Source organism: Fundulus heteroclitus, chromosome 13 (genome assembly GCF_011125445.2).
Source record: "Fundulus heteroclitus isolate FHET01 chromosome 13, MU-UCD_Fhet_4.1, whole genome shotgun sequence".
NCBI classification, from domain to species: Eukaryota; Metazoa; Chordata; class Actinopteri; order Cyprinodontiformes; family Fundulidae; genus Fundulus; species Fundulus heteroclitus.
In genome coordinates this window covers 38,860,180-38,887,822 of record NC_046373.1, presented here as the reverse complement: position 1 = coordinate 38,887,822, position 27,643 = coordinate 38,860,180, and the positions used below count along the sequence as shown (strand labels likewise).

At 43.9% G+C, this 27,643-nt stretch overlaps 1 protein-coding gene across 1 annotated transcript in view; it reads right to left on the bottom strand.

Moving 5' to 3' along the window:
• hivep1 (HIVEP zinc finger 1) overlaps positions 1–25,588 on the bottom strand; it is a 56,109-nt gene extending 30,521 nt beyond the window's left edge. The window contains exons 1-2 of the mRNA XM_021315092.2: positions 25,014–25,588; positions 24,405–24,532 (exon numbers count right to left, since the gene is read on the bottom strand). Coding sequence (XP_021170767.2) covers positions 24,405–24,444 — 40 coding nt within the window. The 5' untranslated portion in view covers positions 24,445–24,532; positions 25,014–25,588. The remainder of the gene's footprint in view (positions 1–24,404; positions 24,533–25,013) is intronic.
• Between the last annotated feature and the right edge of the window lie 2,055 nt (positions 25,589–27,643).

Below are 27,643 nucleotides of genomic sequence, written 5' to 3'. Positions count from 1 at the left end.
TTTCTCGTTTTTTGCTGGATCTTGAAACTTTCTTCATTGTTTCGCCTGGAGATGCTAATAGCCGTTAGCCGCTTCCTTGTTTTAACCCCTGTTGCACATGTGCAGTACGTACTTCCGTTAAAATGATAAATAAACACGAAAGGCTTTATTTACTAACAAATTGAGCAAAAACAAAGAGTAAAACAGCAAAATAACAATAAATACACAAGCAGGACGTGATAATATTTTATAAAAACTTTGTATGCAACCACAGTGAGCTGCTGACGTATAAATAAATAAAGTCAAATAACGTGGCTATGCACCTTTAAGCTATTCTTGTCCTTTGATCAGAGGAGGGATCCAAACGTAAGTAAGGGACACCTGAAGGTCATAACGACGCTGGTTATTTTTTACCTTTGTAGTTTTAATAGTTTCACGTTTTTTAGCAGAACTTTCCGGATATGAAGTGGTTCCCTTTACTGTGGGTCGTTTCACACCATCAATTCACAGCCACCAGGTTTCAGAACCGTGTCAAGAATCAATGATTTACTGAAGTTTTATATGACCGGCTCCTAGTTTACTGTGAGAAAATATGATTATGTCCGTCTATCCATCAATCAACTTCTGCTTTTCTGACATCGGGTCACAGAGGCAACCGGTCCAGAAGGTTATCCCTGTCATTTAGAGGGACGGTATCTGCGTCGACTTTCAGGAAATCAAACGTCTGAGTCCTTGTTCCATCTGAGTCGACTCAAACTTCCTATAAACTCTGGAGATGACGGCTCCCAATCAGAGACACATTTATAACTCAGGCGTTGACGCAGGAGCGCAGGAATCTAACTGGATTCTCAGAGTTTCATCCAGTTGGCAGCTGTAGCTCCGACTCTAATCACGGTGCCATCCTCGCCGCAGCAGGAGAGGCCATTAAAGCCGCACAGCCTTCCAGGAAAAAGACACGCGTCTTAATTAGATCTGAGGCTTGTGAGGCCGAGGACAGCGAGCGGTGGCGGGGGAAACAAAAGGCAGCCTGTCAGGAAATAAGGAGCTGGATGGACGCGAGGTCAGCGCAGATATCAGCAGAGGGGCGCAGCGTCGGCACGCCGCCGGCCTCCGACACCTCCGTGATGGAGCCGAGACGCCGCTGCTGTAATGTGGAAATATGAGGCCGGCTGGAACCTCATTAAAACCTCATTTTGACAAATTTCCTTCATTTCTGCCTGTTTGCTGCAGCAGGAAGAAAGTTGGAGTTCAAAGTGAAACCTGCATGCAGATGTTTTATTGATCGCTTCGTTACGCCATACGTCGACTTTTCTAGTTGTTGCTTAACTGGAAACATTCCCATAAACAACCTGCTGTAGTTTCAATAAAAACTAACACACTTTAACCCAAATGAACAAATTCACATGATGAAGAATATTACAAATAAATTAATTAATTCGGCTTTACTTTGTGTTTTTTTCTCCTTTTGAATTCAGCAAACGCCTAATTTATTTCTCTCGTTTGTCTTTAATTAACGATGAGGAGCCTTTTGCCAAAAACTGCTGCTGAGCAATACAGGCCGTCACAAATGTATTCACGCCCTGTAGCTTTTTACCTATATTGTTAAGATTCTGACATGTAATGTAAATGTTTCTCCTATTTAATGTGACACAAAATTTCTAGGTTGGGGAAGTGAAAACAGAAAAAAAAAAAAAAAAAAATCGATCAAAAATATTCTTAAAAAAATTAAACAGAATATTTTCATGTGCATAAATATCCTCCTCCTTTGCTATGAAGTTTGTAAAAAGGTTTGGCGCCACCAGTTACCTTTAAAAGTCCCATAATTAGAGAAATGAAGTCCACCTGTGGGACTCTGAGGGTCACATGACCTGCAGCAGGAGGCAGAAACACCATGAAGACCCAGGTCCACAGCAGAGCCTGGAGGTTCTGTCCAGAGGACCAGAACCAGCCGTACGCTCCACAGAGCCGGGCTTCATGGAGGAGAGGCCAGAAAGAAGACATCACTGAGGGTTAGAAACCAGAAGGCAGGGTTTGAGTTTGCCAAAAGGCACGTGGGCAGCTCCCCAGAGTCTGGAGGGAGGAGTTCTGGTCAGATGAGACTAAAACTGCCAGCAGCACCTGAAGCAGCACTGGAGGGGTTTAGATGTGTTGGAACGGCCTAGTCAAAGCCCGGACCTCAGTCCAGGGAGAACCTGTGGTCAGACGTGAAGATCTCTGATCAGACGTGAAGATCTCTGATCATCAGAGGAAACCGTCCAGCATGGAGGAACGGGTCAGAACCTCAGAGATCCAGATGCAGACTGCAGGGGTGAATACTTATTCACGCTGAAGTTTTCTGGTATTTTGTTTGATTTGTTGTTTGCTTCACAATAAAAAATTTTTATCCAGCTTCAAAGTTGTCGCCATGTTCTGGTGCTAAATCTTAATTAATCCATTTTAAGTCCAGGCTGAAACAGAACATGAGGAGGGAGACCAGATTAAACATGGATTCTTTTACTGATTTTTATTTAGGATAAATCTATCAAACTAAACGCTTTGGAAGGAGCAACAGATTTGTATTAAAAAGCCAGATTTGATACTGGAGACCATGTGGACAGCTGAGGAAGCGACTCGCCGTAAGACGAGTTTTCACATAAATTCGTCCTGAAACATCGTGTTCCTGTCGTCGATCCGCGCCGTCAACCGACGCTGAGTCACGGCGACTCACTGCAGCGTGTCGCAACCTCTGACTTCTAGTAGCAGCGTTTCACATTCCTGCCTCTGGTGACACCAAATCATTTATTTCACTGCATCTGCAGATTCCCAGCTGCCCGGTCTGCGGCAGCAGCAACCGGCCTAAATCAGAGGCAACCGGACTTTGGCTCAATTATTCTGTAAACCTTTATCAGCTCTGATCTACCTGCAGCTGTAGCGCTGCTGTTTTTATGGAGGTCCGTCCTCCCAGAACCAGTCCAGGTCAGAACCAGTGAGCCACCATCTCTGTCCTGGTGGTTAGAAGCTGCTGCTTGGTGTGAGTGGAGGACTTGGTCTCCTGAACCATGATGAGATGCTGATGTAATCTCTCTGGACCGTGATGGAGGACCGAGCTGTAAACTCTGAGGAGCTGAAGCTCCATCCTCCTCCTCTGTTCACTGATGGCTTTACTCTTTGGACCAAGATGGCTTCTCTCTAACATCTGTTCTCTCTGTCCAACATCTGGACCTCATTGTCCTCAGCAGTGTCTCCTTTGTTCTGGAGGTACCAGTGGACCTCTGAGTCTGCCCCTGGTCTCAGTCAGTGGTTGGACATCTTTAATTATAGCAGCTAACGCTTTAACCCTGGGAGCTTCTCTGTTGCCTCGTCTTCCTGGTTATTTTCAGTCACCATGAAGATTTTTAGGCGTCTGTTTTTGGTATTTCTGTGTCTGTATTACTCAGATAAACGTCATAAACGGGTAAAAAGTGAACTATTCTCCAGGATTTGTCTTATATTGGTTTCTGACTGGAACAGATCCAGATCGTGTTCATATCCTCTTCACCATGTGGGTTCTGTCTGTTCTTTGGTCTTTTATAAAATAAAAATCAGATCTATTTTTGCCCGTCTCAGTGAGGTGGTGTATAAATTGGCTGAAACCATCGTTATTTTGTTTAATGCACGTTTTATTTAGATAAATTATGGAACTAAATGTGAAAATATTCTGCCTCTTTTATTGAGATTTCTTATTATGAATCATGTTCAGCGCTGCTTTAATTGTCCAAATAACGTAATGTTTTATAGGTAAATACCTTCCATGGAAGTCATTTTTCCATGGAGTGGAATCTGAATAGATTACGGCTAATTTCCCTTAATCCATTAATCATCAGATGTGGGTGAAAAGCTGCAGGGTTTGCTGGAAGGAATCAGACGTTTTCACGACTCTACAGAGGCTGAAGCTCATGGTTCAGCAGCTTCTTCCAGCAGGTCCCACCATCTCCAGGTCCAGCTGGTGGAAGCAGGCTATTGCGGCGCTTTATTCTCACCGGCGCGGCGCCTTGGTTGCAGCGCGGCGCCCCAGCGGGTCGGTCCACGGCCTGCGGCGGGCCGGGCCGCCTGCACCGGTGGCCGGGCCTGCAGCGGATCACGCTGGTTCTGCTGGTTCTCCCTGCAGACGCCGCCAGACGACCATCTGCTCTCAGAGAACGCGCATGTTGCTGCGTTTCCACGCTGACGCAGGGGAACGTGTCACAACAGAGCGCTCTGGGCCTCGTCTGAATCAGAGGCTCGACCAAAACTGTGACAGTTTGTTAGAAAGCAGGGAAATTTCCCAGCTGTCGGCGAGGTTTGTTATTTCTACAGGAACGGATCTGAGAGATGTGCTGCAATCTGCGGCCGTTACTCAACGATAACGTCTAATTCTGACTGCGTTAGCTTTAGAGCAGCTGATCCGCAATTTAACTGCAAACTGCTGCAGTTCCAAGTAAAAGTTTCTCCAAGTCGCTGTTGTCTGATTTTTTTTCTGCCGCCCACCTTCACCTCCTTCACTGCTGCTCCCGCGCTCTGCAGGAGAGGAGCTTACATAACCACCGCTCTTCCTCATCATTATCTCCCTCCTCCTCCTCCTCCTCGTCCCTCATCCTTCTCTCCAAGTGAACCAAAGTCTATTTCACGTCTCGTTATAAAATCAGGAACAACAACAAAGTTCTGCAGGAGAACAAAAGATTTGTTTTTCCTTCTCTGAGCAGCTGATTCACGTAGAAAACACATGCACCAGGTAATAGCATTAAATTCAACCCAAATGAAAGGAAACCAAAGCTAATTATCATTTATGCATCAATATTACTCCATTTAAAAGCTGCATACTGTTGGTTGGTGAGTTTCTGCAGATCAGTTCAGTTCCAGCTTTGATGCATTTAGTGGAGGAACAAGCTGGTTGTTCTATAAATGGTCCGCCGATCACCGATCAGAGTCGATCAGGGAGAATCTGCCGATCACCGATCCCTGGTCGATAGATTGGTGCATTTCTCTGGTCATCAGCGATTTCCCTCTGAATGCATTTGAATTTGTAAAAAAAAAAAACAAAAAGCATCAGCAGAGGAAACCAGAGCGCTACTTCAGAGGAAGCGTCTGACTTCTGCTTCCATGCTGTTGTCCAGGCAGGCAGCAGGAAGGTGACGGATCGTTACTCAGAAAAGTTTTCCTGGATCTGACGCCTCCTGATTCCCTGGAAGTAAAACCTGCGTCTCTTTTTTTTTCAGATATTTTTTTTTCTTTTGTTTTACAGCTGGAGATGTTTGCTGAGGAATAATGTTGCTTCTAAGGTCCCGGTGCAAAGCTCTGAGCAGGAACCTAAACGTGCGTGTGAGAACATCAGAACCCTGGATCAGACAGGACCAGCTCATCAGGACCTGACGCTGCACAGCGTGAGGAGAGGCGGAGTGGAAAGCAAACTTTGTCTCAGCCAGAAACACAGCCAGGGGAACGAGAAGCCGCCACACTGACACAAAGACGAGCTGCAGCGCCCTACCTGATACGATGAAGAGGAGAACAGGAAGCTTCCTCTCCCCGCCGGCCTCACACTCGCTCACAGGGAAACACCTGACGTTCCTGACACTCGTTCCCCGATAAAAAAAACTGAAATCCCTGAGCCGCCTGTCCGTCTCCTCTGGAAAACGCTCGGCGAGGCGAGATTGTGTCCTTCCTCACAGCTGTCTCTCTGAGCTTTCACTTCTCACTCCTGCCTGTTTTCTCCTCCTTCTCTCCTCCCTCCTCTGCTCTGTTTTTTTTTTTTTAATCCTTTCTGTGCGCCAGGGAAAGCCCTCCCTGCTCAACTTCCCCGAGTCGCGCGGCAGGGCGCTCTCCTGCTGCAAGGAGCCGCAACAAAGCAGGATGAAGCTCTAAAAACAGCACAGCTCCTCAAATCCTCACACACTGTGAAGATGAGATTAGCTGCAGGGCGGCCACGCCCCCACGCGGGCTATAAATACTCATCAACCTGATCTGTGCATTGATCCAGCCGCTGCAGGCTTTAATGAAGACGTGTAATCTGTGGGGCGGCGGTGACCCGAGCGCCTCGTCACACCGGAGGGAAACCACCGAGCAGCGTCTGCTCTGAATGAATAAATAAAAACGCACAACATCAAGGGATCAGGGACTTCTAAAACCAAGCAGGTAAAATCAAGTTTTCAGGATTATGGTACAGAGAGGATCCTCTGAACAGCTTTCACCAGGTGATATTCTGATAAATTAGATCCAGATTAACGTTTATGCTCAACAGGAAAAGATATTTCCACCACTGGAACAATCCAGATGTCCGTCTCCAGTCACTGGAAGAGAGGCGAGGTCAACCCTGGAGGTTTCTGGTCCATCACAGGACAAACAACCATGCATTCACACCCGGAGAACCCCACCAAGCCAACGGTCATGATTCTGGACCGCTGCAGGAAGCTGGAGAACCCGGAGAGAACCCGTGCATGCACAGGGAGAACATGCTGACTCAGGCTGGGGTCTGAAACGTCTTTACTGTGAACGCACAATGCCTCTTTCTCCTGCAATGTTTGCATTTCAATTGTTTCCTTTTTAATCACTGCTGCACGTTATCCTGTAATTCACAAGCTGTGTGCAATGAAATTACGTTCTGTACGCATTCTGTACATACAAAATGACAAATAAAGTTGTCAAAGTCTAAGTTGTCTAAGTTCTTGCTGCACCGTCTGGACAAAATCTCTAAATTGAAGTGAAAACCTTAAAGAATATATAAAAAGATTTTAAAAAGATTAAACAGAAAGTTTTCCCCCTTTGCTATGAAGCTCCTAAAAGGTTCTGGTGCCTTTAAAAGTCCCATAATTAGAGGCTGGTGCTGCTCCGCTGCCTTATGGTTAATATCTTTAATAAATTCTTTGCAATTTGTTTTTTAAACCATTACAACGTATCCATGCAGGTTCTGATATATTCCTGTGGGAGGATTAGAAAACAAGTGCGCTTCACTGACACCTTTAACTAATAATAACGTCAACGTTATTCCTTATTAATTCTAATTATTTGGATTTTAGATGTAAAAGCTGATAAGTTAGAAGAATGACTGATGGTTAAACTGGTTGTTAAGCCTTTATCGGTTAATTTTACGGTAGGTAAACAAGCATAAATACCATTAAAAACTGAGTTTTTCCTCTGTTAAAACTAAAAGAAATCTGTTTAAATGTAAAAAAGTTGAAGTGCTGTCAGGAAAGCCGTGAATACTGAAGATTTATCTTTAAGATTCAGCTGAGCTAGGCGCTCCTCAGGGATCAATCCTCAGCCCCCTAATATTTTAGATTGCATTTCTCCTCCTATAAGCATGAATGTTAAATATTATTTTTAAAAAGCTTCCCAGCTTTAACACACCTGATTAGTGTGAGTTAGTTATATCCGGGCTTCTGCAGAACTTTGATGGCAGCTCTTTAGAGATTCCCCCTGAGGAGCTGCCAATGGTGGCCGGTTCGGATCTTTACTCAACAAGCACAAAACATCGCCTACATCTACCAAAAATAACCTTTATACATATACATCATTAATCATATTAATCATGTAGAACAGAATCTAACATTCCCTCCTCTCCACAGGCAAAAAGACACTGACTGACTTTATGCGGGTGATAAAACTGCTGAGGATGAATTTGTCACACTGCAAAAAGGGAACTAAAAAGTAAAATTTTCTTGAAATCGGTGTATTTTTTCTTGATTTGAGCAGCTAAATAAGACTATTTGCCAATGGAATGAGTATTCTTACCACTAAAATAAGGATATTAGCTATTCTGCACTAGAAATAAGATGGCGGAGATGAATTATTATTTTAAGTGCAAAAATCTTATTCCATTGGCAAATAATCTTATTTAGCTGCTGAAATCAAGAAAAAATACTCAGATTTCAAGAAAATGTTACTTATTTTTAGTTCCCTGTTTGCAGTGCATCGGATATTTGAGCCGATCATTTCAGCCCGGCTCTCTCTGCCAGCTGCAGGTAGTGAGTCTGCGGTGGGGAATTTATTTTACGAGGCCCACCTGAAGCTGTGTCTGGCGCACGCCCCCCCCCCCCCCCACTCTCCCACAGCTACATGCCGCGTTGTCCACAGGAGGAGCTCCAAATTCCCCAGAGATTTTCCCACCCGAGTGGCACGGGGAGCTCAGGAACCCCCCCCACTCCCCCCTCCCCATGGCAACAGCAGCTAAAGAAAACGACGGAGTTACGCAAGGGGAGGAAGCTTTGCCAGCAGACAGCACCCTCCTCCTCTTCCTCCTCCTGCAGATATTTGCACAGTATCCTGAATGACCCTCTGGATGCCCCCCCCCCCCCCGGGGTCAGAGGGTGTTTCTGCTGAAGCTGCGTGACTCACCGGCTTTCCATCAGCAAAATAAAACATTTCCACACAGTTAACCTGAAACGCTCAAAGGGTTTCTGCAGAATCTGCCCAGAAAACTTCAGTTTATTTCACCTCCCCACAAAAAAAAAAATAAAAAAATGTATCAGGCTGAAAATATGTCTAAAAGCAGCCAACCAAAATAAAAAAATAAAAATAAAAATGTTAAAATACTTGTGATTGTTTGAAGGAAACCCCCAAAGTAAGGCCTTGGTCAGATGGTCAGATGTTGTAGACGAAGCGAACACGTTAGCAGGAGAGTCAGGAAGCCGTAAAACGAGCCGGACTCAGTTCACCACCACAAGGTGTGCTGCACGGTTTTAATGCTGCGTCAGCGACTAAAACAGTTTCATGGTTTATGTAGATTTGTTTTTAATCAGCGCCTAATAATGGAGGGAGACAGCGGGAGGAACCAGGAGGGGCGCTAGCAGTCGAAGTCCTTAGAGACGGGGCTCCATTTTACCAGAGCTGGGGAGTAACTAGTTACATTTACTCAGTTACATTTACTTGAGTAACTTTTTAAACAAAATGTACTTTTAGGAGTAGTTTTACTGCACCGTACTTTTTACTTTTACTTGAGGCACATTACTCAACTATCACTGCTCCTGGACCTGTTGCCTCCATGATCTGATCTCTGTAAGCAGAATGTGACGGATGGATGGATTAATAGATGGATGGATGGATGGATTAATAGATGGATGGATGGATGGATTAATAGATGGATGGATGGATTAATAGATGGATGGATGGATTAATAGATGGATGGATGGATGGATGGATTAATAGATGGATGGATGGATTAATAGATGGATGGATGGATGGATTAATAGATGGATGGATGGATTAATAGATGGACGGACAGATGGATGGGTGGATGGATGGATTAATAGATGGATATATATAGGGATTATAAGCCCCGTACGGCGCAGTTCTTTATACAAACCTGATCAGTTCTGTCCATAACTTTCATTCATGCCGTTTAATTCTACATATTGAGGAAATTTGCTCATTCTATGAAAGAATTGATAAACCCATGTGGATTTGCTCCAGTCCAGGATTTGTGAATTCCAATATTTTAACAAACCTTTAGTCCTGATGTTGAATGAGACGACATCAATAAACCAAACCAACGTCACCCACTGACAAACTGACCCGGCTGTAAAGCCTCATTAAATGATCGAGCTGTTGATGACGTGCCCTGACCATCACCGACCATCCAGAGAGACATATTAAACAGAAAAATATCCCCCAGCTGTCCTAAACTGTAATTATATTTATGAGGTTAATACTTTAAGCATCACAATGATGCTCTCATGGCTACATGCGTGCTGATATATGCTGCAGGGCGGCTGGTGGTCGCTCAGTGAGTTTAGTGACTTTTGTGTCCCTGCTGACTGCATGTCTCAGTCCTTTCCTGGGCTGGAATATGGACCCAGGTTCTGGTCAGCCCAGCGCAGTGTGCCAGCACATATATGTGGAACAGAACCAAAAGGTCTAAAAAGTTTACATCTGCAGAGTAAAATCAGCCAAACACAGGAGTCCTCGTCAGCATCAGCACCAACACCGGCTCAGATATGCTCCGCCTTTCAGAATCACAGAAATCTGCTTCTCCGTGACGCAGAAGGTCAAACCGGATGGATGTCGTGTCAATAAACAGTTTTCCTCAGTTAAAAAACACTAAAAACTCCCCCAGATAAAAACTTCTTTAAACGACAGGTTTAAAGGAGACGGCTTCATGTGTTTAAGCCATTAAAACAAACCGATGCTCTGAGGGAGACGTGTTAACAGATCTGAACTCCATATTAATAAGATAAACTGATCTGTTTCTGATTGATAAGATAAACTGATCTGTTTCTGATTGATAAGATAAACTGATCTGTTTCTGATTGATGAGATAAACTGATCTGTTTCTGATTGATGAGATAAACCGATCTGTTTCTGATTGATGATATAAACTGATCTGTTTCTGATTAATAAGTTAACTAATCTAAACTGATCTGTTTCTGATTGATAAGATAAACTAATCTGTTTCTGATTGATAAGATAAACTGATCTGTTTCTGATTGATCAGATAAACTGATCTGTTTCTGATTGATAAGTTAAACCGATCTGTTTCTGATTGATGAGATAAACTGATCTGATCCTGACTTTTTTAGTCCTGCTCCCCTGCAGCCGTCACACCGCCACCTCTCCCTGCCCTCTCGGCTCTCCCTCCACGTCCGTGGGAGGTTCCAGCGGTCGGACGCGGGAACAGCACCTGCAGACCCACATTCATCCCGCTCAGTTTCCCTGGCAACCCCTGCATCGGGCCGAGCAAACCGTTGAGCGACGCCAGCTCTGCACAAACAGAGGCGCCCCCACACAGCCAGCCTCTTCAGGGTTTCCGGCTGGCACAGCTTCCCTCCTCTTCCTCATCTCAGGACTTCTTCCCCAAAGCTTTGTGAGTCTATCTAGTGGCTGCAGCTCCACTCGTGTCACATTTTCCCAGAATAATAACCCCCCCCCCCCCCTGGCCTGGACGCTGCAGGCCTGGTTGTGCCGGGGCCCTCTCAGCAGATCTCTGCAGATCAGATGTTTCCTCAGGAGAGTGTTTCAGCTCTCCGCCTCCTCACTGTGTCATCGGCGCATCAACCGATGCGACGTTCCGCCACCGCAGGCAGAATTTATTCCAGCGCTCTGGATCTCTGCGCTGACGTGTGCAGAGGCGAAGCCGGCCGTCCTCCTCGCTCTTCCGGCTCCAGAGTTTCTGCTCCGGCCGGCGGAGCTCACCTGCGGAGGGAGGAATGTGATGGCGCACGCTCTCAGCGGCTCCAAGGAGGTTCGTTAGCGCCAATTTAGCTCGGCTCGTCGAACCCTTCAGCAAATGCTCTGCTCTGGAAAGTTTACGGCCTGTAACTGGCCTGATGAGGCGGCAGAAGGAATGTTATAAATAAGGTCCACGGTTAGGGCATCTGGCTGCTGCAGGAACCTGTTGATGACTCACGCCATCAGCCTCTGAAGAGACAGACGAAGAAAACATCTTGTTCTCTCCGAGCTCACGAGGAAACACAAACACGACCTTTAGAGGCGAGGCGTGCAGGCGTTGTCGGCTGCAGGATTAGTCAGCAGCTGCAGTTTCTCAGTCAGACTGAAAGTCTGCGCGCAGACGGGCAGCGGCGAGCAAACGGTGAGGCCCAGTGGAGGTTAGGAGGAGAGCAGCAGCAGCACCAGGAGATGGTGGACCCACTCAGTAATTCAGATCCAATCGGCTTTATTGGCGAAGCAAAAACACGCAGAACTTTTAAAGAAAGAAATAAGAACCGTTGTTACCAATCAGAGTCTAAGTGGAATGCTAGCTGTGCTTAAAAAGGTTTAAGAGTCCAAGGCAGCGTTTATTTACTGAAGAAGGCTGTTAGACATTACAGAGAACAGCCAACCGTGCACAGGATGAAGGTAGAGGAGGTCACATGATTACCGTATGTTTAGGACAACAAGGCGTATTAAATATTCTCCCCATGTCTGTAACATCTCTCCTCCACGTCCACAGCTCTCTATCGTCTCTGTCAGGAGGACAGAGTATCTGGACTAATCTGCCCTGTTTCTAACATAAGGCCAAAATAAACTTTATACTTAATTAACTTACTAGGTTTATTGTTGCTAGCGCGTACTCCAGGCTGCCTTACATGAATGCACTTCTAGTTTAGACATTACAGTCAGGCCGTCTGGTAGACAGCTCAGGGGTCCTCAGGTAGTGACACAGTGTACCGTAATGCTCCTAATATCCATTGAGCGGAGCGGCTTCGTTGCTAACCAAAGATTAGCGTTTTAAAAGATTTCTGAGCACATTGTACCGCATAGAATCAGTCAGTAAACAACTTTAATCATAGATATGGAGCATCATCAATTTATGAGAAGATTTAAGGATTTTAAGTGCGCCTTATAGTCAGAAAAATACGGTATGCTCCGTTTCTGGTGGCTGATACCACAAAGATGGTGTCCAGGATTCTCATCTACTTTGCATTAAATCACATTAAAGTAATGTCACAAACTTAATTTAGTCAGGATTAGGGCTGGAGGATACAGGGTCTACGTCCGTTCTGAAGCTTTTAGCATCCATGTGACTTCATTCTGGCCTCTGATTGGTTGCTTAAACCTTCTCCTCAGTGAACGTTAACGGATTTAAGTAAAGTTTACTTATCTGTTGTAAGCCCTGACTTTTAAAATAGTTTTTATCACCAGCCGCCACTAACAGGAACTAAAAGCTAACGTAAAAACCACAAGCTATAAAAACAACAAGGTAGCATACAAACCACAAGCTAACATTAAACTGCTAGCTAAGAAACCACAAGCTAACACTGAAACCAAAAGTATACCTAGTTAGCCAACTACATGCTAATGTAAAAACTAGCTGCTAAAGCAAAACTGGGATAATTCCACTAAAAAGGATTACAAAAATGCAATTTCTTGCATATATAATACAGAAAAACATTCAGTTAAATATAAATCTTTGGAAGTATTTTTGAGCTAACAGTATTTTTTATAATAGGTCAAAACAGCTGTTTAGACCATGTAGTTTTAAATAGCACGTCGCACAGTTAATAAATCAGATTAATTTGCCAACGACTTGGTTTCCTTGAACCTCGACGTGTCCAGGAGTCAGGAAAGGCTCTCTTTGGAAGAAAAAACCTTCACTTAGCAAAGCAGTTAACCTCTGCAAAGTGAGACTTCTTATAAATTGAAACAGAGCAACAATTGAAAGATCTCTGACAATCTTTACTCTATCATAAAAAAACTATTTTTGCTTGGTCTGAGTGTATAAACCTGCAAAAACCAGCCTGAATGCACAGATTAATAACTGGATTATAAGTTTATGCTACTGCGGTAAAGACAGGGACTAAACCTTTTAGGGTAGCATAGAGAACAGCTGTTTTCCTCTTTCCACTCGTTAATTTTTTTTATCATTAAAATGGTGTGTCCCAGGATCCTCCCAGTCCCAGCCCTGCTCCTCTGAAAATGAAAGCATCTCTGAGGTTACCACGAGTTAAACCGACATCCGCGGACGAGTTTCGGCCTGTCTGTTGTAGTTACCGTTGCTAAAGCCCGGTTTGATCCTGCCTCTGGGAAAGAAGTTCCCTTTGTGTGAAGCTGCATACAGTAATTTAAGGGGCCTGCACGGAAACACTGGTTTTGCTGCCTGAGCATGACACAACAAGTAAGAATCCAGCCAGGGTGTTAACGCTTTCTGTGCACCTCGTTTATAAAGCTACATGTTTGGGAAGTTACTGGAGCTCACCCTCCAGTACACCAAAGGTTAGCGAGCTAGCTAAAAGGCTACGTTATTGTTTATAATTTTTTAGAAGTTAACTAAAACAATAATTATGCATATTCATGGAAGAAAATGTCATAAGCAAGATATTCTGTTATGAAACACAGCCCATCGTTTACAAAAGGTCTATTTATGTAGCATTAAAGTGACTCCTGCAGGACTCTGTTGGCTATCTTTGATCTCTAGAGTTTCCCTCAAAATTATAAAAAAAAAAGTCACTTTGTGATTTTTCAGTTGAAACTCTGTATGCTCTAGGATTGAAGAATCCACAGGGTAATGTAGAAACTACATTTTAACATAGAAACTAAAGTTTGCATTGAAAAACACAAGAAAATAAACAAACTGGCAAGGCTCAAAGTATTTAGAAAGTACAGGCTGGTGTAGAAATGACAGGTTAGCATAGAAACTAAAGACCAATGACGAAATCAGAAACCAACAAGGAAGTTGTAAAGCAGCACAAAAACAACAAGCTGACCTCGGAACTGCAAGTAATGAACTACAGGGTAATTTACAAGCAACAAGTCAGTTTAGAAACTACAAGCTAACTCAGAAACTACAAGCAAATGTAGAAACTTCAAGCTTTGATACAAAGTACAACTTAATGTAGAAACTTCAAGAAACTGCAAGCTAACCATAAAACCGTAAGCTAATTTGGAAAGTATGAGCTAAGATAGAAGCTGCAAGCTAATGTAGAAATTAAAAGATATTTGTGAAAACTACAAGCTAATGGGGCATATTTTATTTCTATAGAAAGTACCTCTGACTTGTTGCATAGGGCTAACAGACAATGCTAACTAATTACAAGCCAATACCATCTGACATAGAAACTGGAGGCTAATTCGGGAACTACAAGTTCAGACAGAAATCACAACGTGCAAACTAAAATGGAAACTAGAAAAGGCTGTTCCTGCGAAACAGCAGTGAGAATGCTAATCTGCAGAATGATTGAGCAGAAGATGCAGAAAACATTGAAATCAGATTTGAAGAATTTGAAAAAGTTTGAAGAATTGAAAGAAATAGAAGAATTTGAAGGATTTTGAAGTTTGAAAAATTTGAAGAAATTTGAAGAATTTGAAAAATTTGAAGAAATTTGGAGAATTTGAAAAAGTTTGAAGGAATTTGAAAAATTTGAAGAAATTTGAAAAATTTGAAAATTTTCAAAAAATTTGAAGGAATTTGAAAAATTTGAAGAATTTGACAAACTTGAAGAATTTAAAAAATTTAGAAGAAATTTAGAGAATTTGAACAAATTTGAAGGAATTTGAAAAATTTGAAAAATTTTAAAAAAATTGACGAATTTGAAGATTAAGAACAACTAAAAAAATTCTGAAGAAATTTAGCAAGGCGCCTGCCTCGTGGTACCGTCAAAAATACTAACGGGGAGTAACACTGCGAATTTCAGCTTCCTACGGTCTTCACAGCACCCACAGTGCCCTTCGAAAGGTGCCATGTTAAGTCAATGGACCTCCTAGAAGCCTCTGGCTAAAAGGGTTGTCATGGAGACTCCCTCACAGCTGTAGCCCTCTATTTGTCTGTAAAGGCAGAACAACCCCGGCTAAGCAGAAGTTGGTAGGACCTTTCTAAAGCTACTTCTGGTTAGCAACATGCTAACCGTTAGCCGCTAGCATGGTTGTGTTCAGTATCACCGGGTGATTGTACTCTGTCAGTTTGGTCCAAATCCTGTACTGGGAAGTGCCTCAAAAAGGGGTGCCAATACTTAATGTCACCAAACGTGACCAAAGTTCATGGGTCAGATTGGCCTCCTTTAGCAACTCAGCCTCACCACATCTGGGCCAAGAACTCAACATTTGACCAAAATGGTCAGTAGCGCCATTTCCCACATGTGGGGGGTGCTGTATTGGCCAATTGGGTCGTGTCTGGGCATCATGCCAGGTCCTGTTGGAAGCAAAGGCCCAATAGGAAAGCATGTGACATCCAAAATGGGACAGAAAACTGACACATGGCTGAAAGTCACTTGAAAATTTTAAAATGTTAAGAGGAAGTGACTGTGCGAATTTCAGGCTCCTACATTAATCACAGCCACTGCAGTGGATGTTGAAAGTTGCTATTCTATCCGAATGGAGCCTGTCCCTCTGGCCCTCAGAGTTCCATCGTCATGGAAACTCACTGACACAGCTGCAGCGGCCAGTCTCCCGAAGTGCAGAGACTTTGTCAGACTCTGCCTCATTGAAATAGAATGGAGAACTTTGCCTCAAACAACGCTCCATATCTCCTGTTCTGTAAATGGTAGAGACATAATTTTTTCAGCGTTTAGTTCGTAACGGATAGGAGAACAAGAAAAACTATCGGTTTTTGCTAGAAATATTTTAATTTAGGCGTAAAAAATTATGATATAAAGAGGATTTTTATGAAATTTGAGAAATCCTCTACAAACGGTCCCGAACAAATCGCTGTAGCTGAAAAAGTATAAGAGATATCAAAATAATTCTTTCACTCTGAGTATTAGCAGGCTTTTGAGGACTATGGAGTTCATTTTTAGGTTTGTACAAAAATCGGTGTAGGCACAGCGACGATGTAAAACGTGGATGATGTGGAAGAATGAAGCTCCAAAGCGTTTTAAGGATTTTGCACATTCGCTACTCCCGAACAAATTGTTCCTGCGGAAAAACCGTAACAGTTATCCACAAAATTCCTTTTTTATGAGTGCCAGAAGGGTCGGGACATTCATGTGTGAAAGTCTCATGCCTGTACATAAAACGGTTTAGGAGTAGCGACGATGTAGAAAAGTGCCTCATTTGGGGAGATTGAAGTCTGATCCTGTTTTAGCATTTTCCCAAAACGCTACTCCCGAACAAATTGTTCCTGCGGCAAAACCGTAACATTTATCGACAAAATTTCTCTTTTGTGAGCGCCAGAAGGGTCTGGACATGAATGTGTGAAAGTCTCGTGCCTGTACATGAAACTGTTTAGGAGTAGTGACGATGTAAATACATGTGATGTTTTGGATTTCCAGGTGTCATTTTTGAAAACCGCTCCATAGGAAATGAATGGGGAAGGTTTCGGGTTAGTGTCGCTCTGAGGTGATTTGCAAAAAATCTATAAATCCCACACCGATGATGGTTACATTTTCCGAATCCAGACAAACATTCCTACGTTTTGATGTATAATTTGTGTGGATAGAGTGAAATTTGAGCGAGTGAGAAGAAGTTGTTCAGAGAAGAATAATTTGTTGAATTTCTAGAGTGCGCACTCTAAACGAGGCTCCTTGACGACCATAGCAACGCATGTTATTTGCTGAATTTCTTGAAAAGCCAAAATTATTTTAAAGACGTACTATACGAAAATGGTGAAAGATATGAAAAAGCTGAAACATACCATAATAGCCAAAAGATATCACTACGTTTTAAAAGTTGAATGGCGTTTATAGGTGAAAGTAGGCTGAAGCAGTAAGATGACAAAAAGTTGAAATATTTGAAGAATTTGAAGGATTTTCCATTCATTTTCAATGAGAGCAAAAAACGCACAAAAAGTTAAATATTTTAAATATTATAAAAGTTATAATTACAAAAAGACATAGCAGTAATGTCGTGAACTAGCTGAACGTTTTGATACGAAAGTTGTCTAAATCGGTTGAAGTATGCAGGAGTAGTTAGATGCCGAAAAACGTACGGAATAATAATCAAGACCTGGAGGAACTTAATAAGTGAGAATGCTGTATAGCATTCTCACTTGATTACAACCTAACATAGAAACTACACGCCAATGTAAAAACTGCACATCAACATAAAACTTAAAAGGCTAATGTGGAGCTTATGAGCCATGAACATGGTACTGCAAATGTGCAGCTCTATATTGTGTCCCTTTAGAAACCTGCTTATCACACTGCACTAAATTGGGAAGGTTGCTTTTATCAATGTTTGACTTAAATTATGCATACCTTACTTTATAAGTCTCATATTTAGCAGGTTTTTTTTTTACTTTTTATGACTGTTTTATAAGCTGCTTTTATTAATTTATGCCACCGGAAACTACCGGCATTTGTTCTGTTTAAAGGTGCAGGAGGAAGTTTTGAAAAAACACTGGACTGAGCAGCACGTACACAAGAGTGTTGACTCTGTTAACAACCAATCAAAGCCAGACATTTCTCCTGGCTCTGATTGGTTGATTCTGCCCGGGAGCGGTGGATTTCTGCAGATGGCAGCAGGAACACTAGGAGGAGCCAGAGGAACCTGATTTCTTCACAGATTATCTGTCGCTCATTTTACTGTCATGATTTAGTGACTGTTTTAACAAATGTCTAAAAATACATTTATATAAAAGTTACCTAATGCAACTATTGCAGTCGGCTACTGAATAGTGAAGCAGCAAATCCAACAAGTGTCCACTTTCCATTGCTGCATGTAGTTGTAATGCTATTGGAGGCTAATGTGGCTAATAACAACACAGGTTCTGTTGGAGCGAGACTGAAGCAGACGATTAGAGAGAAATAATAGCAGAAACCAGCAGCAACCTGTCCAGCTGCTGGAGTTAATCACTGAAGGAAATATGCAGAAAATCACCAGAATTGAATATATTAGCATGTACCAGAACTTTGTTTACAGCGTAAAGACACTATATTGCCAAAAGTATTTGATCACCCATCCAAATTGTTGGAATTAGCTGTCCCAATCACTTTCATGGCCACAGGTGTATAAAATCAAGCACCTAGGCATGCAGACTTGTTTTGTTTTTTTTACAAACATTTGTGAAAGACTGGATTGCTCTCAGTAGCTCAGTAAACATCAGTGGAACATTGACAGGATGCCACCTAGGCAACAGATCAAATTTCAAATTTCCTCGCTCCTAAATATTCTACAGTCAGCTGTATCATAAGAAAATGGAACGACAGCAGGCCACGTAAGATGACGGAGCGCGGTCAGCAGAGGCTGAAGCGTATAGAGCGAAGAGGTCGGCAGCTTTCTGCAGTCAATCACTGCACGCCTCCAAACTTCCAGATCAGCTCATTAACAGTGCAGAGAGCTTCATGGAACGGGTTTCCATGGTCGAGCAGCTGCGTCGGGTTCATTGGTGTGAAGCACTGAGCACCAGAGCACAAAGCGTCCAGACCTCAGAACATCTTTGGGATGAATTAGAGCGCAGGCTGAGAGCCAGGCCTTCTCGGCCAACACCAGTATCTGACCTCACCAATGTGCTTCTGGAAGAACAGTCAGAAAGTCCCATAAACACTCCAGAACCCTGTGGACCGCCTTCCCAGAAGAGCTGAAGCTGTTCTGGCTGCAAAGAGTGGACCAACGTCAGATTAAACCCTTTGGATCAGGAAGGAGATGCTGCTTAAGATCATGTGTGAGTCAAGGCAGCAGAGCGAATACTTTTGGTAATGTAAGTTCTGAATACACCAGATCCATGTTGGTGTGAAACACAATCTATTTGGGTTTAGAACGATCCTTTATTTTTCCCTCCATGTTTGTTGTGAAAAGCTGGTCTGTGGAACAGCTCAGCTGAGCAGAATTAAAGGTGTAAAATACAGCCTGGCTGCTTGGAGGAGAGACCTAACAAACACGGAGACTTTTTCCAGAGTGCTGTAATTACAGCGAGCAGAACGTTGGCGAGTGAAAAGTAAACGTTTTAGTCCTTCTCTGTTTGTGCGCCTCTCAAAGGAAAACCGCTGCTTAGACACCAGCTGGGTGAAAAAAGCAAACAGAAACCCGGGAGTTCCTCACTTCCTGCAGCTCCGCCCGCAGACTGCGTCATCAGCTCCGTCCTGCAGAGGTACCTGCAGTCCCCTCACGTCGTTCTAAACACCGTAAATATCCTGAATGAAACCCACAGCCGATCAGATCAGAGGAAGGGTTTTCCTGCTTCATGTCTTAGGGTGGGGGGGGGGGGGACCGAGAAGATTCCTCTGCTGCTGTTTACAGACTGTGGGAGTCTGTTAGGATGGAGATAAAAATACAGACAGGACTTCTCCCACGTTCTGCAGAGACGTTCCTTCCTGTCCACGGCTTGTTTGTTCCTCCTGCTCATTCCTGCAGCCGCTCCCACCGGACCTCCAGCTGTTTCTGCTGAGATCCTCTTCATCCTCCAGAAAAGACGTCCAGGTCGTCATGAATCGCTCCAGCTCCTGTTTATCCAGGACCAGCAGAGATGCCAGACCTCATTTTCCTGAAAAACCTCCTTAACTTCTCCACCGGGTCCTCCTTCCAAGGCATCGATAACTTGGTCTCCAGAGATAAAGAGCCGAGAGCCTCATGGGGAACCGTTACCAACGTCTACTACCAGTAGGAGGCGCTCTAAGGAAGAGGTGCAACCAAGAAGAGGACCAAAAAGCTGAATTTTTATCTACATTTAAGCGCAATCTCTTGCTTTTGGTAATTCCTCATGGAACTGCTGATGACTAGAAAAGAAAAAAAAATAAATTGTCCCTCGTTTGGGAATTTTAGGTTTACCGGCAGCAAAGAGAAAAAGGCAGATGGATGCATGGAGAATCAAAGATAAAAAAATATATATACAAACAAAAAATGTGAATAAAACACTGAACAGTAGGAGCAAACTTATAACACAAGAAAAAAAAATACTCTACATGTATTTAAAATAACATTCTCAGATTTAAATAAAAGGTGCAGCTGTGATTTAATCTATATCCAGTCTCATCAATTTACAATAATTCCTGTAATATGAGAAAACTCACATGATTCAAACTCAGATTTAATGTTAAAAGGTTATTCTGACCAAAAATACTTTTTATAATCAGCTGATTAACCAAACGTCTGGGATTTTATTTGCTTTTTCTGCATTGAATCTAATTTGCTCAACAGAAGACGAGCGAGATTAACTTTCAGGATTTTTTGGTGAATTTAACGGCATCCAGAAAGTTGAGCTTTGCAGCTTAATTTTTACTCTGATTCACAGATTCTAGACAAATGAATGTCTGCAGTGAAGCTCAGCCATGTATCGAGATTTAAAGAATGTAGAGTTTAAAAAAAAGAGATATTTAAGACGAGATATATTTGTTTATATCGAGATGGTCTACGTTGCGTTAGAATTATACTCTTATGTATTCCAGTAGATCATTAATCAGTTGTTTCTCACATTTATCTACAGCTGTTTGTTAAAAAATTGCCTGTGAGAAATTTGGGACAAAGCTTAGATTCAGAGACGCCTATTTTAGAATTACTTTATGACAAGAAAAACACATCAAGATAACAATCTTATTCCTGCATTTAGCCTTAAAATATCAAGACGTTATCTTTGGTCCCACCGCCCAGCTCTGCTCTGCAGCACAAACTGAAAACAAAACTTCTTCTTCTTTCGATGGTTGGTTGGTTCTGGCTCTTTAAGCACCTTTTTTTTGTCTTTTTTTAATACTTTTTGCTTTAAAAATGAATGAATTTATGCTGCGACTGTGCTTCAGCCGGGGGTTAATTTAATATAACACTGTGTTTAAGATGCGTTTATCTGGAAGCGTTTTAAGGCCGGTTTTAAGCATTAAACAGCGCCAGGTGACGGCTGCAGGCGGTTCTTTGGGTCTACAGGAAAAAGGACTTTTTCAAACGGGAACGTGTGACAACATGTTGTCTCCTTAAGAGTTTCCTGCCTGCGAGAGAAAATCCCTTCAAAGGAGAGACGACGAACTGGGTCAGCAGAAGCACAACAGACGGCGTAACCAGTTGTTGGGTTTTCAGCAGAGGACAGCAAGACACGTCCAGTTCCCTTTGGCTGCGGTTAGAGGGACTCTGACTTAAAGCATTGCTCTTCATAATCTGCAACAGAACCAGGAATAACTCAAACTTCCCTTAAAAAAGCGTTTTCATGCAGAAAGCTCTGCTACAGACCCCGGTGCAGGTGTGCAGGTGTGCACAGGTGCCTCTGATCTCCAGGCTAGCCGTGCCTGAAAGGTTGAGGCTTGATGTTCTACACCATGAACGACCTCTTCAGCTCCCTAAAAGCCCTCCTCACCGCTAACATTTTATACTTTAGGAGCTCTCACAACGCCCAGGATGCTTTGGGAATAACTTTTATCTTACAAAAGGAAAATTCTAAGAAGAATACTTAGAATTAGAGAAATTCTGAGATTTCTGGCTCCTCACATCCACTATTGAGCATTTTTCTCATGGATAAACCTCACAGAAACCAATTCACTGTTTAACACCTACAGAATCACTTCTATACAGAAAACCCTGTTATTATCTTCAGCTGTCACTTTCTACATGTCGTATTAATTAATCCTGGATATTCTTCAGTGATGGTATCAAAGTGTTGGTTGTTTGGACCTGCACTGCAAAAGGGGAACTAAAAGTAAGTCAAATTTTCTTGAAATTAATGTATTTGTCCTTGATTTAAGCAGGTAAATAAGACTATTTGCCAATGGAATAAGATTTTTGCACTAAAAATAGGAACATTTCATCTCTATCATCTTATTTCAAGTGCAGTATATCTAATTATCTTATTTTAGGGGTAAAAATACTCATTCCAGTGGCAAATAGTCTTATTTACCTGCTTAAATCAAGGAAAGATAAATTACTTTCAAGAAAATTTGACTAACTTTAAGTTCCCTTTTTGCAGTGTGTAATACATTATCAGCTGGTTCTGCTGTTCTTTATCTCTCTCTGCAGGTGTAGAAGCAGACTCTGAGAATGTTCTATCACTCTCTCCTTTCTTTCACCTTTTCTCCCTTTTAGTATTTTGTCTCGTCTGTTTCTCTCCTTTTTTCCTCTCCTACCTGTTTCTGTCTCCATTCAACATGAAATAGTCCCAGAATAAAATCTAGTAAAGCTTCTTGCATATATAAATCAAGCGGAGGACTAAAGCGGTAAGGCTCCACTGGTGAAAGTAAAATCTGTTGTAATTCTTAACGCTACATTTGCAGACAGGACACGCACACAGATAAAATGTTTTCACTAAGAGCTGCTTTTAGTCTGAGGGTTCCTGTGAATACGGGCCCTGGTTTCTGGAGGCTGTTCTCTGGGCGTTTGGCGCGCTGCAGGATCTCCAGCGCCACATTAGCCCCAGGAGTGGAGGGGTCACACTAAATTTAAAGACCCCTGGAAAGTGGATCTGTCTCCTGGAAGAAGGAGCCCAGGCAACCTGAGCCCGGCCCGATAGGCCGGAGCTACAGGAAGCCCCACCGCACGGCTCTGCAGGTAGGAATGTGCTCACTCCTACCTGCATCAAAATCTGCAAAAAATACCAAGAAACAAACAAACCGAGACGGCCAAGGAACCGTGTGACGGGCTGGAGCAGAACCGGTTCTGCTTCTGACGTCTGTTTGCTTTTTAAACTGCTGCAGCTGCAACCGCGTGAAAATAAATCAAACAGCCTGGAGAGGCTGGAAGTTCAGCATCTAGACTTTGTCTCATAGATGCTGCTTCACTTAGATAATAGAAAACTAGAGCATCATCATCATCATCATCATCATCATCTTACGGAGCAGCTTTACCTCCTCACAGCAAAGACTCGAGGCTTTCAGACACAGAACTGATGATTTGCTGAAATATCGACATTTATTGCTGATTTTCTTTGCTGTCACTGGTTTTGCTTCTTTTTTTTCTGCTTTCATCCCTAAATTAAATAAAAAGAACCGAGCTCAGACGTGCCACCCTGGAACGAGACGCGTTGCTAAAACCGACGACCTGCTGGTTCCTGGACTCTCACTGCAACACATCTGGACCTCCTTGATTTTATTTTATTTATGTAAAGATCTGAGTTGTTCACCAATTGTTTGTCCCTAAAGTCACTTGCAACTTTTGTGAGTCAGTTGTTGCAGCTTCTTGGGTTTCTTTTTGAACGTGAAGTCACATTTTAAGGCCTTCAGCTCGGCTGGTACAGCACCTCACAGAAGTATTCACACCCCTGAAACTTTGCCACGTTTGTATGTTTTCAGCCTTTAATGTAAAACCATTAGACACAATCTGGTGTAACTGATACACACTGCAAATAACCGAACTAAAAATAAGTCACATTTTCTTGAACTTAGTGCATTTGTCCTTGAGTTGAGCAAGCAAATAAGATGATCTGCCAATGGAACGAGTATTTTGATCCCTAAAATAAGATAACTAGATAAACTGCACTTGAAATAAGATGACGGAGATGAGTTGTTTCTATATTAAGTGCAAAAAATCTTATTCCATTGGCAAATTATCTTATTTGCCTGCTCAAATCAAGGACAAATGCACTCAGTTTAAGAAAATTCTACTTAATTTTAGTGTCGTTTTTGCAGTGCAGAATCTAACTGCAGATGTTCTGGTTCTGGTCCTCAGAGGTTCTTTAGAGAACAGCCTGCGTTTCTTCTCTGGACTGAAAACCTCCCATCTTCACATCCTGGTTCCCTAACACAAATCTGGATAATCTGAGGACGAATGAAGACGTGCGAGGCAGAAGAACCGCGTCTAGAAATGCAAACTTTAGGAAACCGTGGCAAGAACCCGACCCAGAACCGGAGCGGAGCTTCAACCGTCTGCTGACCCGCTACTGTAGGCCGGGGTTTAGGTAACGGGGGTCAGTCAGCGTCCAAACGAAGCTCTGACAGAACACCAGAGAACCTGCAGAACCGCAGATTCACTTCAGAAGACGGCAGGAAAGTCGGATTCATCGAGGAGAAGGGGCAGAACCTCCACAGAACCCAGTGAGCCCAAAGAAAAGCTGCTTTGTTACGTGGAGAAGTCAGCTTGTGCACCTGCTCAGAAACATCACCACGCCGGCACACGTCCCCCCCCCCCCCCCACGGCAGCCGGCCCAGATCTGAGCCGCAGAGAACCGGACCTGCATCCCAATCAGCGACGCCATCTGCAGCTCCAGCAAACTTCTCACTCACCTTTCAGGTTCTTGGGGTGGTTCTGCTTGGTGCGTGGCATCGTTCAGCCTGGAGTCACAGGTGCATCTTGGGTTCTCTGGTTCCTAAGCGCGCGGGGAGCCGACTCCTGAGCCACAGCCCGGGCGCATCTGCAGGGAAACAGACGGAGGCGGTGAGCATGGCGTGGATACGCTCAGAGAGGCGGCCCAGCCTGAGGAGCAGCGGGGGGGCCGGAGGTCTGATTGAAATGCAGGAGGCTGATCCTGCAGATGAGGAGGCCAGCCTGAAGTTAGAGGCATGCCTGAGCTTCAGGGAGATCAGGATCAGAACCTGTTCAAAGTCAGCCAGGGTTCTGCTCTGCGCTGCTGGAGCATCAGAACCCTGATGGTGACATGTGAGGCGATGCAGCAGCAGCCCGGCAGCCTCCCTGCTGCAGCGGCAGGACCCCGCTTTGTCTCCCCTCCCCGCGTTGCATAACACTTTCTACAACTGGCTGATGGCTCCTCTCCGCGCCGCTATGACATCACCTCCCCGCTCCGCGTCCTGCAGCGGCTCCCTCAACAACACCAGCACACACACAGAAAAAAAAAAACACAGACACGCGTGACAGAGACACGCACAGATGCTCACCTGCAGCCAGTTGAGTCCGAGCGGGGCACACATGCGCACTGTCCGTCTGCGCCTTCACCGGGAACGCTGCGTCCTAACAGGTGACGCGCACCTGGGGAGGCTTTGTGGGGGGGTGGTGGGGGGGGACCAGCGCCGCTGCGAAGCCCCGAGCACCGGCGGGAGTCGGAGAAGTGAGCGGAGGCTGCAGGGGAAGCGCAGTCCTGACACGAAAACACGACCCAGAGCTGCGTGCGCGTGGACAGCGTGGGCTCTGTTGCAACACGTGAACGCCCTGCCAGGGTGGGCGGAGTCAGGGAAAACCCCTCTGCAACAAGCCCGGCCGCCCGGGACGCCTTCCTGGTCCCGATCCAGCAAAGCGCCGGCACAACGCGCGCGCACAGACGCCGCGTGTCGTGAACGCGCCCCAGCGGGGTTTCACCGACGGGTCCGCGAGCGCCACGCCGCAGCGCGCGGACGCTCCGGCGGCCCTGGGAGTTCACACCGGATGACCCTCTCCTTTTCCGGCTGCAGCGGCGGCTCGACCCGCTGCGTCAGCCGGAGCGCGGCCTGCGGAGCGGCGGGCTGGTCATACTCACGGGCGTGGGTCGCCACGGAGGTGTGGGAGTGGGGGGGGAGCAGCACTCAGTGACGGAGCAGGGTGGGGGGGTCAGCTCTGGTTCTGCTTCACCTTCTACCTCACTTTCAGACAGGCCCTCTGACGTCACGGGGGTCCCGTCTCCGCCTCCCAGACACGGGGGGAGTCTTCCCGGCCGCGAGGGGGCTCCCGACGGCCGCGAAGGCCGCGAGGATGTCCGCTGTCAGAGCCCGGCTCCAGCGGTGACGCTGGGCGGGAACCCCCCTGTCGGACCCCCAGCCTGCCTGCGCGCGGCGCAGAGTTCAGGACTGACGGTTTTCCCGGAGGTTCCTTGTTGTCAGGTCACGTTGTCCCCCTCCGCCGCCACCGACCGGGCTTCCCCCTGCACGCAGCCCCGCAGCAGGGGCCAAGCAGCCGGGTCGACTTCCGGGGCGGTGCCCAGGGAGCCGAGGCCTCAGCCGGGTCCACAACAAGCGGGGAAACCTTCCCTTCGGCTCCCGGAGAGGCAAAACCGCGCTGGTTTATAAGACCGGAAATGCGCTTTAAACCCAACACGGAGAAAATCCAGAGTGGAGCACCAAACCTGCAGAACCAAGCAGAATTACAGGATTACATAAACACGGCTCACCAAGCACGAACTGAGCAGAAATAATAACAATATAGGTTCAAATCACTTTAGATGTAAACAAAATGTGATATGGATTGATTTAAACATTTTAACGTTTAACTTACACTTAACTTCATAGTTGATGGGCTAATTCTGTAATTGGCTTCTAGTTTTGAGCTATTCATTTAGTGAGGTCTAGTATATTCTTTTACTCGTTTATTTCATTCATTTCATATTATTTTAATTGTGTTTATATAGCGTCAATTCATGAAACATGTCATCTCAAGGCACTTTACAAAGTCAAATTCAATCAGATTATACAGATTGGTCAAAAAACTTACTTCTGTATTATAATTATACAATTATTTACCAATTTTATCTAATTTTTGTACTTTATTGATTCAGTTCCCTCTTTAATATTTCTCATTTGCCTTTAATTTCCTCATTCTTTCTTTCTCTTTTATTTACATGTTTGCCTACATTTTACTTTCCCCTCTGTCAAACAAAGATGGGGGGGGGGGAATTAAGGGACAGACGTCTAAAAGCAACAAGAATTAACTTTAGAGGGGAACAAGGCCATTTAAGTAATTTCCACATACACAGCAAATTAAGAAAAATAGACTGCTCACTTAAAACAATAATAAGAAAGATTGCACTCTCTGATGCATGAATTATGAATCCCTCAGTCAAGATTTTTTTTATATGTGTTTTTGCTCTTAGGGCTTGAAAAAACCCCAAATATGAACTTTTTTTTTTTTCCAAAAAAACAAAATTTTTCCAGGAAGCACTCAACACAAAACATTATGAATTTATTCTAAAAACAGAACAATATTGTATTCTGTTGTAAATATACCATCAATTGTTTCATTTTGTGCTTTGAAAAATATTTCAACATATTTTGTTTAAATTTTAACACTCTATAGGCACAATGTTTAGAACTGAATAAGAAAACCAATAACAATCATAGCCAAAAATCTTTAACCTGTGTGACAAACATCACTGTGGCTCTCCACAGTTCTATAAGAACGTAGGACAGTATAACCAAGTCCTTTTATTAGCATGTTGCAAGAAAACATGAACTGTCATTTTAGTCTCTGCATTCCCTAACACTTTGATGGTCATCACACCTAAGCTGTATGAATGTTAGCAAAGCACCCAGGGCACAGTGGCACACAGCATTGCATGCAGATGTATTTGGTCTTGCATGTGCATGCAGCATCATGATGGCCTCTGTTTGCATTTTTAGAATTTTTAGATGGAATTTATTGGACTATTCTGCAGGTTGCCTTATTCTTCGCTGTGTTTGAAGTCTACAATTTAAATAATTGGTACAGTTAACACAAACTACAGCTAATCTGCGCAAAATATACACAAAGTATAAACAAAGTATACTAAAATGTAAATTTTAAACGAATAGCTTATATGTGTTATGTTTAAAACACTGAATTA